At 40.7% G+C, this 13,374-nt stretch overlaps 1 protein-coding gene across 2 annotated transcripts; it reads left to right on the forward strand.

Moving 5' to 3' along the window:
• The first annotated feature begins 366 nt into the window (after positions 1-366).
• On the forward strand, positions 367-10,731 carry LOC120799716 (proline-rich protein 7-like). 2 transcript variants are annotated; one of them, XM_040145019.1, is made up of 6 exons: positions 367-654; positions 4,304-4,348; positions 4,686-4,730; positions 5,671-5,818; positions 6,789-6,950; positions 8,192-10,731. In XM_040145019.1, exons 1-6 carry the CDS (start codon positions 604-606, stop codon positions 9,274-9,276), a joined length of 1,536 nt encoding a protein of 511 aa, XP_040000953.1. In that variant the 5' UTR covers positions 367-603; the 3' UTR covers positions 9,277-10,731. The 2 variants fall into 2 exon arrangements, with proteins under 2 accessions (XP_040000953.1, XP_040000955.1); XM_040145021.1 differs by lacking the exons at positions 367-654; positions 4,304-4,348 and adding an exon at positions 4,362-4,554.
• The last annotated feature ends 2,643 nt before the right edge of the window (positions 10,732-13,374 follow it).

The following is a 13,374-nucleotide window of genomic DNA, read 5'->3' on the forward strand; positions in this document are numbered from 1 at the left end:
ATTCCCGGCTCATACAAACCACCACTGAGAAAAAACCGGCCGCGTGGCTAACCTTTGGCTAACCTGCAACACAGCCCGTGTTGCGGAATAGCACGGTTGTGTTTCGCCGCAACTACAAGAGCACACGCGCGCGTCGCGGTTGTACGGCCGGCGGTCGGTTGTTAGAGCCGCGGCGCGCGAACAGAGCCCGGCCGAAGCCGCCTCTGCGCGGCTGTTGCTGGGAGCTCCGGCCAATCAAAGCCGCAGCGCTCCCGTACAAGTAGTTTGGGGGCTGGAGAAGCATGACATCATGCACAGCTCCGACCCTCTCTGCGAAAACAAAGAGTGAAACATCTTTTTTTTTTTTTTTTTTTTTTTACACCCCACCACAGCAAAACAGAGCCGACGACACAGCCGTCTGCACGGTGATATTCCGCGGGTGTCTGGCGCTGGTGCCCGGTGTGCGGAGCGGAGTCTGGGAGGCGCATCCGTCCGACCGTCCGTGGGAATGGCGGACGGGGAGGCCGCCGTGTGTGTGGAGTGGGACAGCGGTGATGGGAGTTTGACAGAATAACATCCCACCTCTGCATCTCCATTTCCCCTTGTTTAGCTCCAGCTCTGGCCATGGATCCTGACAAAGAGTTGACATTCTGCCACGGGTTGAAGGCTGAGGAGGTAATGCACTGCACAGCTTCCCTGTGATACACACACTGCTTTCAGCAGCTGGGCTTCAGTGGCTCTGCAGAGCAACATGCTTCCCTCGGCCTGTCTTCTTCTTCTCCTTGTTGTTGTTGTCGTCGTCGTTGTTGTTTTATGTTGGCAAACAGTCGCCCTAACTTGTTCTGTAACCATCTGTCTTTTCCTTTCCTCATCTCATGACTTATTTCTCGAGACAGTAGCTGCATTTTTTTTTTTTTTTTTGCACCACTGCATCAAACGGTTTGTGTTCAGTAAAGTCAGTCAGGCATGGTTCTTCTTTGACTGTTTGTAGTGAGTGGACTGTCTGTGATGCTGGGATCAATGCAAAACATCTAACAATAAGTTGTAGAGGTGAGGGCCTACTGAGGCACAACAAAATATCCAGAATATCATGAAATAGTTTTACAAATACTTCAAAATTTACAAAGTCGACTAAAATCTTCTTCTAAATTGACAGGACACAGGGATACAGTCAACCTTCTCTGGGAATATTAGGTTATATGTTAGATATTATTGATTTCAGTGGTAGTTTGTGACTTACTGACTTGTTTTGCGGACTCTGCAATTACATTTTAAGTTGAGCCCTTGTTTCCAGCCTTGAAAACCTGTATTAATACCCCAAGGATTTAACCCTAATTTATGCAGGCGTGATTAAAAGAGCTTTAAGGGCCAGACCCTTCTAGCCTCATAAATCTAATGTACAGTTGTTTGTTCAGCGGAAGATCAGCATACTGCTGATTCAGGGGTCTGCTGGTTCACTGAGGATGATGCTTTCTTGTCTCAGGCCTGTTGTCTGAAAGTATTTAGGCTCACACGACTGTATTTACTCACCGCTGAAAACTACATGGCTTACACGGATGTGTTTGCTGAAAGGACTCAAGTACACAGAAGTATCCTTCAGTGGCTTCAACATACATGTAAGATGTATGTTAAAAGTACTCGGGGATACCTCTGTTTTCATCCAGTCATTGTCACATATTAAACAGCTAAAAAGTAACGTAACGTTTTTCGACTCTTGAATTCACATTTGCAACGTTGGCATAATTAAGTATAATACTGCCGAAGCAGTTGGTACTACATTTTACGATCTAAGCCTAAGAATTCAGAAAGTAAGGAAGAACAGTTAACAAATGGTTGACGTAGTACTACGCGGGATTGCAAACAAATATAAATATGATGAAGTCAGATATAGTCGAACAGCTCAATTAACATTAAAGATGTAGGAAGATTTTGAAGGAGTTCAGTACAGTTTCATGTACTGCTGAATTGTTGTTGGCTCCGACGTGTTCTCACATACAAAATATGGTTGCCTCCATGGCAGTGTAACTTTTCTTTCTCCAAGTAAATATTCTATTTTGTTTTGGTCGAAGAGTGTGGTGAATTTTTTTTCTTAAGAAATTGGTTCTAATGTTGTTGTAGAGGCAACCCAGTGGCAGAAAGTGTTGCCCTGTCTTTCTTGAATTCAGTCTGACAGTGACAGTGAGTCACACCCCGACGCACACGCTGACAGCAGTTTACTTCAGAATCAAAGAGTGAGACCTGACCTTAATAAATATTTATGACAGTATTAAGGTTTAACATCCTCGGTCATAGTCTTGACTACTACAGATAAAAGGTTTTCTGTGCAGGTTGTCACACTCCTGTCACCAACTTGCAGCTGGCAACAGTGAAGTGTACCATTTTGATCATTCATTAAATAGTCTTTTTGTGGGAGTTTACAGAATTTTGCATATCACCATACATCCCGCAAATCTACTTTTTCCCTTCCGTGGTGACATTATTTGCCATGCTGTGGAGTCCTTTGGGTTAGTCATTGTGGTGAACCCGAATGATCTCCCCACACCGGTGTGTGCACTCAGTGCTGCGTGGTGGGCTTACCACAGGAAGTCAGGCCGACATCACTGATACCGGAACATTTCTCCTCTTGACTCCAACTTTCATAACAGTATCGAAACTTGGTTATGAACTACTTGAGGTTGAATTTGACAGTTGGATATGCGGCAGGATTTATCTGTTGAGCTTTGTTGCTACATCACATCTAGTGGTCTGCACATATCAGAAACACACAGTTTGCAGGATCTCTTATTTATCTGTAATTGGCGGTAGCAAAGTAGATGGAAAAATACCAAACAACAAATATTAAATCATCTTAAATCTTGAAATAAACAAGGATCGCCCCCCGGGTTGTCTCCTGCAGAACTTAGAGCTCGGTATCAAACCTCTGTAATTTTTTTGGTATCTTCCAAAATGTGTCTGTCGCACAGAGTATCGAAAACTGTCAAGTGCTGACATTAGTTGTCATTAAATGCTTGCACAGATTTGTACTCTTTTCTCTTTGATCTCTCTGATTCTCTGTTAATAGCTGTGTATGCACACACACACACACACACACACACACACACACACACACACGTGCACTGCTGTCTAGGGCCCACGAGGAGTTGTTAACAAAAGAGGTCTCATTTACATGACTGCAGGCCCGGTGTTAAATAAGGTAGCGAGCCCCCATTGTCTCCACATTGTTTTTGACAGTGGCCCCACATCCAGCAGCACACAGACAGACATTTCTTCTTTTTACTCCCAGTGGGCCCGTGTGGCATTTACAGAGGCGTGAGTGACACAATGAATTTTGAAATCTGAACAGTGACAGAATTGCACTTGAGTACATACGCTTTAGTATTCATTACCACTGCAGATCATGTTTGGACACAAATTATTATGTGATCATTCACTAAGGATGCCTCTGTGCTAGCTTCCATCCTTATAGGTGGGACAGTCTGCGTGATAATTGAGGGTTTTACTGCCTGCTGAAATGCTACACTCCCATGAGCAAAGTTAATATTCTTTAAAAATGAAAAGATGTTTCATACATATGTTGCTTTTTTTTTATTGCTGGAATGCTTTGTTGATTAGGTGATCAACAGATAATTGGTTTATTTATCAAACAAAAATGTAAATAAAAAAAAAAAAGTTGCTAATTTCAGCTTCTCAAATGTTGAAATTTTGTGTTTGAAATCATTGTAAAATGAATTTTTGTAACAACAGTTTTGGACTCAGACAAAACAAGCAGTTTCAAAATGTCACCTTGTGCTTGGGAGTTTTTCTCTGTTTTCTGATATTATATATACTGAACAGTCAGTTGGTTGAACAAACAAAACAAAAAAATCAGTAATGAATATAACTGCACCGGTTAAAGTAATCACAATTTTAGAGGTGTATGTTTTGCATGTGGATATGCGTTTGAAAGAAAAGAGGAAAGAGAGACGTAGAGAGCATACAGGGTGTTTGGGAATTGGTGCCTTCTGTCTGCTACCTCCACCCAGGAGAAGGAGGAGAAATAGGTTTGTTTAAAAAGCCATTGACCTTCCCAGCTCCTTGAAGGACCAGGAGTGTGTGACAGCCGGCGTCTCCAGACTGGAAAATAGTCCTTCAGTGGCCTTTTTTTGTCAGGCTCCATCACTAGAATGAAAACCCAGTGTCACTTGTTTCTCGTGAAGCATGTGCCCTTGTCAGTTGAAACACGTAGTGCCAGTCTTCTGTTTATTCTTGCCGTTTGCATCGTCGGATTTCTCTTCCTAGATAACTGCTCCAATCCTAACCATTGCGCGTCTCTGTCTTTTACCAGATGACCATGTCCCTGCAGGGGCTGGACGGCACTGAAGCTGCTACGGTAGAGAGCTCGACCTTGAACCACAACTCAACACGCCACGCCACTGGACAATTTAAAACATTGTCAACATGAGTAAAAAAAGCCTCCAAGCGTAACCACAGTGGTTGCTATGGCAATGCATAATTATTTGTTAGCACTTCAGAGTCTCATGTGTCGTATCTATGTGCATAACAGATTTAGCAGCCTCTTCTTGCTGCATTATTATTGTGAGTTATTTTGATATGATTAATTAATGTCTGGGTTTAGTTCTTCACTTGCTTGTGTCCTTCACGGTGACTTGCTAATGACTAAGATGTAAGTGTGACATTCACAGACATCTTTTCATTTCTTTTTTTAGGTGGCCGTTTCTCAGAAGGAGGCTGACGGGATCGCAATTAATAAGGTGTGAGATTTGTTTGGGCTGATTTAGCCTTAACCTGTAAATCATAGGAAGGAACCCGTAGAGAATTATCACCCTCTACAAAGCGTTTTAGCAGCTTTCACTGTATCGCTTTGGCTCTGCGGCCTGCAACTGTACAGCGTTGGTTCACTTTCAGGCTCACTCCAACCGTGTCAGTAGCTGCAGCAGACAGCGTTTCGCAGCAAAACAGCAGACGGACACAGTTATTGATTTGCTGGTGAACATAGTGGAGCATTTAATAGCTACAGAGCAAGGTTATCTTCTCAGAAGGAGACAAAAACAGACTGAATATTAGACCCAGTGGATGGATACTAATACGACTCCGAATGAATGCTAATGTTACTTTGTCTACTTGTTGTGTAAATATGCAAATGTTTGCTAACGTGACCACAATAACACAGTGATGAAATGTCAGTGTCGTGTTTATGGCTTGTTGAGCTCTCCCCAAGTGGCCGAAAAAACCAAACAGCTAAGTGAGGTTTTAAGATCCACCTACTAGCTTTTTCTGGAGCTTTCAACTGTCTCCCATGGTTTTCATCAGCAGATGGAGTTTGCTCGTTTGTCATGAACGTGACCGAAGTATGAAAATTCAGTCAGGTGATTACAGGTGATTAGTCGTATAAAGGGGGAGTTTGTAACCCCTGTCCCTGTCCGAAGATTGGCATCAGATGTTAATGGCCTCCCTTTCTTTCTTGACTTTATCATCTGGTTAAAAGCTGTGAAAGAAAAGCTAATAAGTGGACCTTGAGTTAAGATTTTGTTGCCGAACTCATTTTTGCCAAGGTCGAGAATGAACTGTCACACTCGTCCTGTGGCCTGTCTCAAAGGGAAAACCATAGCCACAACAACCGTAACAACTATCTGCCTGCAGGAATACTATTTCATCTGTGGTTATATTTTGATGTGGTGTTTTGTCCACTAGGTGGTGAAGCAGCACGCGGGCTCAGGTAGCCAGCCTGTATTCAGCCCCAAGTACTGTCCTGGAGTAAACAACAATCCCGGTTACTTGTGTGAAACAGGACACTGCTGCGGAGAGACAGGCTGCTGTACCTACTATTATGAACTCTGGTGTGAGTCAACTGACTGACTTCTTGACCACTTTGTCACTGTGGACAGGGTCCTGAGGCGATGGCGGTATTTTAACTTAAGGAACTCTGACGACCATTTGGTTAAAAATACATTTTCATTAAAGTCTTGTTTCAAAAAGACTTAAACCGCTGTTGTATGACTTTCTTTTTTTACTCACAGCTTATGAATATTGTTGGGAATATTGCTATATAACATTTAGGTACAGTATATTTAATGAATAAGCTTTTTTTGGGCTTTTCCCCTCTCTGTGTACATTACTGTTATTTTTATGTGATTTGTTTAATTTTAACCTTAGACGAAACTCAAACTAAAATGCTGCTATAGATAAAGATTTTAAATTTTCTCCACTAGGAATAACATTACACAGTTGTGTATGTTCAGGCTAAATATTCCAATGCTATCTAGTTAAATTTGAATTTGAAGTTTTTCTTGGTCAGATCGCAGTATCATACAACACTGGACATTTACAGATAAAGTTTAAAGGTTTAAGTAAATGCTTACATTGATATCAAATGATTTATCTGCCACTCCTACAACTGTGAGCTACTTAAAAACCAGTGCATTCATGCACTATCCTTAAATGTTCCAACCGGAAGACTTGTCAGAATGTGTATACCCATGGTTTTAAAAAGAATAAAAGCAGCAAATTCTTAACTGGAATTAATTACCTGCTTCAAGTATGCCGTCCGAAAGTTGATATCGGGGTCAGATGAATGCAAACGAGGCAAGGAAATAAATCTGAAGTCGTAGGATATGCTTTGGAAAATGGACAATGTCAATAATTTGTATGTTATAGGGTAAAATGTCCCAAACCACTGATGTTGTCTTTTTATAACAGTTTATGCCACTGTGTAATCTGAGTAGCTGAGCGATGTAATTCAGATAAAATGACAGAACTTTTTTTTTGTTTTCATAATGATAAACGTTGGGTTCATTTGCTGTTTTCTTCAGGGTTCTGGCTTCTGTGGACGGTGCTGATCCTCTTCAGCTGTTTCTGTGCTTACCGCCACCGCCGGGCCAAACTGAGAATCCAACAGCAGCAGAGACAGAGAGAGATCAATCTGATCGCCTATAATGGAGCCTGCAACTACCCTTCCTCAATGCTGGATCTCAGTATGTGTATTTCATCTCAAATATTTATTTTTTTTAAGTGTAGTTCTACAGCCAGGTTAGCGGCAGAGTCTGAAAAGATTCTAGGGTACCTGGGTCTTGAATACCCTTAAATATACAGTCTCTTTTATGTCTTGAAACCATTTTTTTTTTTTTTTCCCAGATTTTGCACGTTGAACTTAAGCACACCTACATTTAGATGGGTCTTCACTTTGGTTGTTTTATTAGTTTTTACCTCTGCAAAAGCGCCTCTTGGGTTCATATAAATAAAAACAGTACAAGTAACAATGCTTACACTTAAACTGCACACAGTACATATTATTGTTAAAGCATTAATTTTCACCCAATGAGACAATATCGATATTTCACCAAACACAATAAAATTATATTTAATATTACAATAATATTACATCAACCATATTACATCAACAGAGGTATTAGATAATTGATTTCCATTACATAGAAAATAAATTAGGAAATTAGGAAATTTAAAAAAATTTTGACCACCCATACCACAAAGAACAGTTAGAGAGCATATATTTCAAGTACATCCTTGGTCCTATTTTGCTAATTCTCCTTAATAATAAACACAGTTGTGTAAAAACCCAACTCTGATGGACACATGATGCTAGAAAAATAGCATCATTTGCTATTTCAGTGTTAAAGAATAAGGCTGGTGTTATTCTACATTTTTCTTATCGTGAACAAGTTCCACGAAGAGACCAAAACCTGCAGTGTGCTAGTTTGTCTCCCAGTAATTGCGGACTTCCACGGCCTGTCACTATCAGCCACACAACCCCAAGCCCATTTGTGTCTTCTGAAGATGTAAATCTTAAAAATCGGTTACAAATATATAGCTTCATTTAAAAAAATCACTAAATAGTTTGGTAAAACAGCTGCGCTGTTTTTAGTTTTTTTTTTTTTAGCAAACATAACTAAAAAACATGAAATGGTAGGTTTGTTGGGGACTATTTTCAGCTGAGGAGTAAAACAGTAATACAGTAATACGCCCAGTGCAACAGTATGGCTTCTAGATGTGTTCTTAATAGTTTTTGGACAACAATGGAGGTCTATAGCAAAGAGGAATAAGGTATATCAGGCTTCTTAGTAGGATTAACTTATTGTATGTTTTAGTATTTTCAGGTGATTTGTTGACAATTATAAAAATATAGAACCTTGACAGCCTTATCTTAGTAAGCAAGGGAGCAGATGCCACATCTGAGTTGATGTTTCTTTTGTCGCAGGTTTTCTGGCTTCCTTCAAGTTGCCCTCCTACGAGGAGGTGGCTGCACAGCCCAGCACACCTCCTCCGCCTTACAGCTCTGTCTTTGCCCTGCAGGGAGGTGCCATTGGGGGTCCTAGCTCCTTTTTCCCCCATCATCACCACCACCGTCACCCCTGTCCGCCCTACCTGGGCCCCAGCCCCAGTGGCCTGACTTCCTCCCAGAGCTCTGACAACTACACCAGCTGCTCCTGCGAGTCGTGCTCCCTCACCTCCCCCTCGAGCACCTCCTTCTCTGTCCAGGTAACAGATGAGATGTACGACAGCAGCCGCATCTCCACACCCAGTGAAGCAGGGGGCGACTGTGCAGTCATACCAAGGGTTGGGGCCACCTTCACACCAACGCCCTCCCCGCCACCTCAATCACAGCTTCCACCTGATGTTATACCCGTGGCTGCTCCAGATGTCATACCTGTGCAGAGACGTTCCTCTAATGGCAGCGAAGGAGTCTCACCTCCGCCTCCAACACTTTCTCTTCCTTTACACTCCCTTCCTTCACACCCTTCTCGCCTCCCACTTTCTCCCCTTATCCTGTTATCTTCCCTCCCACCTGGTCAAGTCCGTCCTTTTGTCCTCTCAAATCCGCTTGGAGCCATGGCTGTTCAGAAAGAGAAAGAAGAAGAGGCCTCACCTCATGGTCCAACACTCAGGCCCACACCGTGTCCCCCTAAACAGGCACTCTTCTCCTCAAATGTGGCTGTTTTCACACATTGCAACAGCAAAGAAGAGCAGAAACGAGAAAAAGAAGAGGAGGAAGAGGAAGATGACGAGGAGGATCACTTCAGGCATCGGCGACTTACCGGTGACTCGGGCATTGAGGTATGTCGCTGCCACGTGAAGAGAGAGGAACAAGAGGACGAGGAACTGCAGAAGGGGCATTTTGTTAAAGGAGGGAAAGAGGCTGTGAAGCGCCAGGAGAAGGCAGACGTGCTGCGTGACAGCGTGGACTGTTCCCTCCGAGCGAAGGCCAGCGGGCAGCCACCACTCCTGGATGCCTGCGCTGAGCAGCATGGCCACGTCTCCTCGTCCTCCAGTGTCATCCAGTAGACAGGCGAGGCCATCATCACTGTGGAGTCCTCGTGGGCTGACAGCCAGTGAGCTGTAGTCAAACAAGTGGGGAAAAAAGTAAGATGTTTATGCTGTATGGCATCCTTACAGATCAAGACTAGTAGGTGAAAAGTTGAATCACTTAAGAAAAGTCTTGCAGGTCTTTCTGGTTGCAGGCCAAGGGACAGGATGAGAAAGAAATCCATGTGTTTTCTCTGTGTTCTAGTTCAAATGAGAACCCTACAGCTGAAAGTCATGTTTTGTAGTTAGTTTAATTTGGTTTGTGGAGTCGGCATATCTTGTTCTCTAAAGTGATTAAAATACCAATGAATTGTTCTTTCTCTTTCTCCTTCATCTTCCCACATACTAACCAAATGCATTTTTACAAGTGGCTGAGTGTCAACATACCAACATCCCTCTACTGTTTACTTGCTATCCCTCTTTTCTCTGCAAGACGCAACATTGCTAAAATAGCATTTTTGCTCTTTGCAATGAAATCCCTCATAGTCAGTGGTTCCCAACCACGGGGTCAGGACCCCTCAAAGGGGTCTAAAGATAAATCAGAAGGGTCAAAAGAGGATTAACAGTGTAAAAAAAAGAAAACATAGTTCTGCTGCACAGAATTACATGTTAATTTTCTGATGTTTCTCTAATCTTTGCTTTTTTTATGTGAAATAATGGATAGTTTCACAATTAAAGATCATTCAAATTAAAGAATCTGAGAAGCCAAAATCAATCTTTGGTGGAACTGCTCACAACTTATTACATATGCAATGTATGATGGATATCAACAAAATATTCTTTCAATTTAAGGGGTAATACGGCAAAAAGGTTTGGAACCACTGCCTTATATAGTATAGCAGTTTGATCAGCATTTGCAATCACATTTTCTTAAATGGGGCAAAAAAAAAAATTCTAGGAGTATATGAATGAAAATCATGGAACAGTTTGTTTGCAAAAGAGGAGCTCGAAAACAATCGTCATATAGTCCAGATTTACTGGCTTCCAACTTTTGAAGAACTCAAGAGTTCAGAGATGTTGATCAATGAAATATTCAGAAAGTTTCTATCTTGTTGTAGGGCGAATTTTTGCTTTCACCAGCCGACTCCCCTCTGTTTATCAGAAGAAATAATGACAGAAGGCAACTAACATGACTCATTCAAGGGGTGTGTGTTTTATACATTATTTCTTATGTGGTTTCTGCAATGAAAAGGGGAGCAAACATTAATTGAAATGTGTGGCTGGCAAAGCTTTACAATGGTACTATGATTATACATTGTTGTTTCAGACTGTTACATGAATATACTGTATAATTAGCTGACTTTTTGACTTTGGATGTAATGTGCTTGAACATGTTCCCGGTTGGTCATTGCCATTTTTGCAAGGCAATGCAAATCTGATTCCTCCATGGATGGACTGTTGAGTTTTTACAAGGCAGAAACTTTAAGCCTAATCTCATCACTGATAATGAATGTAAAAGGTTATGTGTCACAAAAAAATAATTATATATATATATATATATATATATATATATATGACACACACACATTTAAGTGTTTACTGAGAAGTTTTATAGCATGATGAGCATCATGCTTGACTGAAAATGTCTGGAAAAGTGTCCAAAACTGCAGCAAGGCAATACAAACTGGCAGGTGTGGGCTTTGAGAAGACACTTTGAAATGAAGTGCCCATTGTATTGTCTGTCCCAGCTGAGTGATGCTTGTTAAACATCCAAGGTGTAAATGTATGACGTGAGGGGTTTAAAGTCACAGTCAGTGTGATGCTTTTTTGATTACTGGTGTGGCCAAACACATGAGTCACTAGAGTGCTTTTCTCTAAACGTGTCCTGGTTGATCCTGTTTCTGGACGTAAAATCATTCGTCAGTTGATGTCCAGTTGTGCAGCGCCCGTCGATAAGGAACGGTCTCTGCCTCAGTGGTCGGAGTGTGATACCCTCGATTGATGCTCTGTACTACCTAGGATTATGTGAGGTTAGTCTCTCTAGTTAGTGGGAATAGCACACAAGTATTCTCTTGTTATTGATCCTAAGTACAAAATGTACTCAAGAGTAGAACAAGTTGTAGAAGGAGAGAATGTCTCAAATCACATTTTGTACACGTTTGTCTTGCTGTAGTTATTATTATGAGACAAATGTATGTAGTTCATCGACTAGAGGCCACCTTGTTGCGTCCTTGGCTCAGTGCAAAACGGACTTAATTGTCCAAATGCCTGAAGGCAGTGCTTTCAACTCATTTATAGTTCTGTGGGCAGGAAGCTTTGCCTTGATTCAGCTCTACAATTCCTTTATTTGACGAAGACAAATCACGCGTGTTCGTGTGAACCTTAAAAAGTGTGTCTATGGAGTGCAAGTAGGTTTGTATTACAGTTTGTTTTTCTTTTTTCTTGGTTTTTTTCATGAGGGACATTTTGACGTCCTCGATCTTCTCTGTTCAAAGTTCTTGTGCAGTGACTCACAGGCGTGTCTCAGAGGGGACGGAGACTGTTCATCCTCTGGACATAAAAGCCTTTTGGCTGCTGTACATTTTTTTTTGGCTGAAGTCAAAGACAGTCACTATGTTCATTTTAACTGGTTTCGAGCTGATGTATGTTTTCTTTTTTTTTTTTTTAATCAAAGTATATGGTGCCTAGATGAAAATAGACTTTCTGTTAGGCATTCTATAGTTTTATGCTGCTATGTGAGTGTGTGTGTGTGTTTTCTGTAAATTGTGTATAGTCGTACATCGAATGGGCAAACATTTTCTAGCAGTGCTTAGCAGTCTCTATATAAAATATACACAGTACATGTGAGACTTACAAAAATAGTATTTAGCAATAGTATTCACACTTTTTTTCCTTACTCTAGTTAATGCTGGTTGACAGGAAAATAACTGTTGTGAAAAAAGACATTTACCTCTTCATTACTGATCTGTCAGCTGTGCTGGGCAGGGGCCCTTGATTGTACATAACACAGCATTTTTAATGCCTTTGGCTTAAGGTTTCTCCCAAGTGCAAACTCAGATAATCTGGTTTTACTTTAGCCCCAGTTTGTGCCCCTCGTGTATTACCATTACATTCGAGTCACATAGCTAAGTGTTGTTGTTTATCTGAAGGATAACTACCGGACGATCTTTGAAGAATTCTAAGCTATTTCCAGATTCCTCAAAAACACCTCTGTCCATCTTGATAAAAATAATTAAACATCCTTCCACTGTGTTACATGAAAGATTTTTCAACCATTTCCCAAGTTGCAACGGTATTTTTTTTTATTCCACACATAGATGGTAGCTGGACATAAGGTATGTCCTTGCTCCATTTGAAAAATTTTATTTTCTGTTATATTTTTGTTTTTTGTTTTTTTGTTTTTTTTTAAATATTTCATGGAAAACAAAGTATTTGTTTGGCCCTGTTTCATATGTTACATTTTGTTTAGCCAGGGGCCAAAAATCTTAAGTTGCACATTTGATAACTGGTATTATTCCTCTGCGTATTGAGGTGGGTAATAATATTAAGGAGCAAAACCATGTTATATGTGGGGAGATATTGGAAGTCCCATTTTCCTTTGTGCTGTACTTACTATTATGAATTAAGAATGTCAGTACATTAAATGTCTCCACAAGACCCTTAAATATTCTTGTGTGTAAATTTTCAAAAATTACAATGTTTTTCTTTTCTAAAATTTTGATGTGTTTATGTTTGCTTTTAATTAAAAGCCTAAATAAATTACTGCAGTATTATACAGTACATATTTTTACAGTATTCTATTAATCAGTAATCAGTAATCTTTATGTAGACATGGAGGTCAGAAAACCGTATTGTGAAAGTGCAATAATGTGGATCTGGCCTATATGAATTTGTAGTATATTTTAAATCCATATGGGTTGGGCATAGTTGTATTTGTAATATATAAAAAACTTCATTCATTCACATGTTTTTCTTGTTTGTACTAAACAATAGAACATACCTTAGAAAGGAAATAAAGTTGCGACTAAGGAAAAGGGCTAAAATTCTCTTATTGTCCAGATGGACAGAATAGTTGTTGAAGATTCTGAAAGTGTTGCTGAATGACCCTCTGGGTTTTTTAAAGATTGTTTGAAATTG

The sequence above is a fragment of the Xiphias gladius genome, chromosome 15 (assembly GCF_016859285.1).
Source record: "Xiphias gladius isolate SHS-SW01 ecotype Sanya breed wild chromosome 15, ASM1685928v1, whole genome shotgun sequence".
Classification (NCBI taxonomy): domain Eukaryota; kingdom Metazoa; phylum Chordata; class Actinopteri; order Istiophoriformes; family Xiphiidae; genus Xiphias; species Xiphias gladius.

Coding starts and splice junctions, on each gene's coding strand:
- LOC120799716 (XM_040145019.1), top strand. CDS start 604: ATGGATCCTGACAAAGAGTTGACATTCTGCCACGGGTTGAAGGCTGAG. Junction 4,349..4,685: donor ACGGCACTGAAGCTGCTACG/GTAGAGAGCTCG, acceptor TTCTTTTTTTAG/GTGGCCGTTTCTCAGAAGGA. Junction 4,731..5,670: donor ACGGGATCGCAATTAATAAG/GTGTGAGATTTG, acceptor TTTGTCCACTAG/GTGGTGAAGCAGCACGCGGG.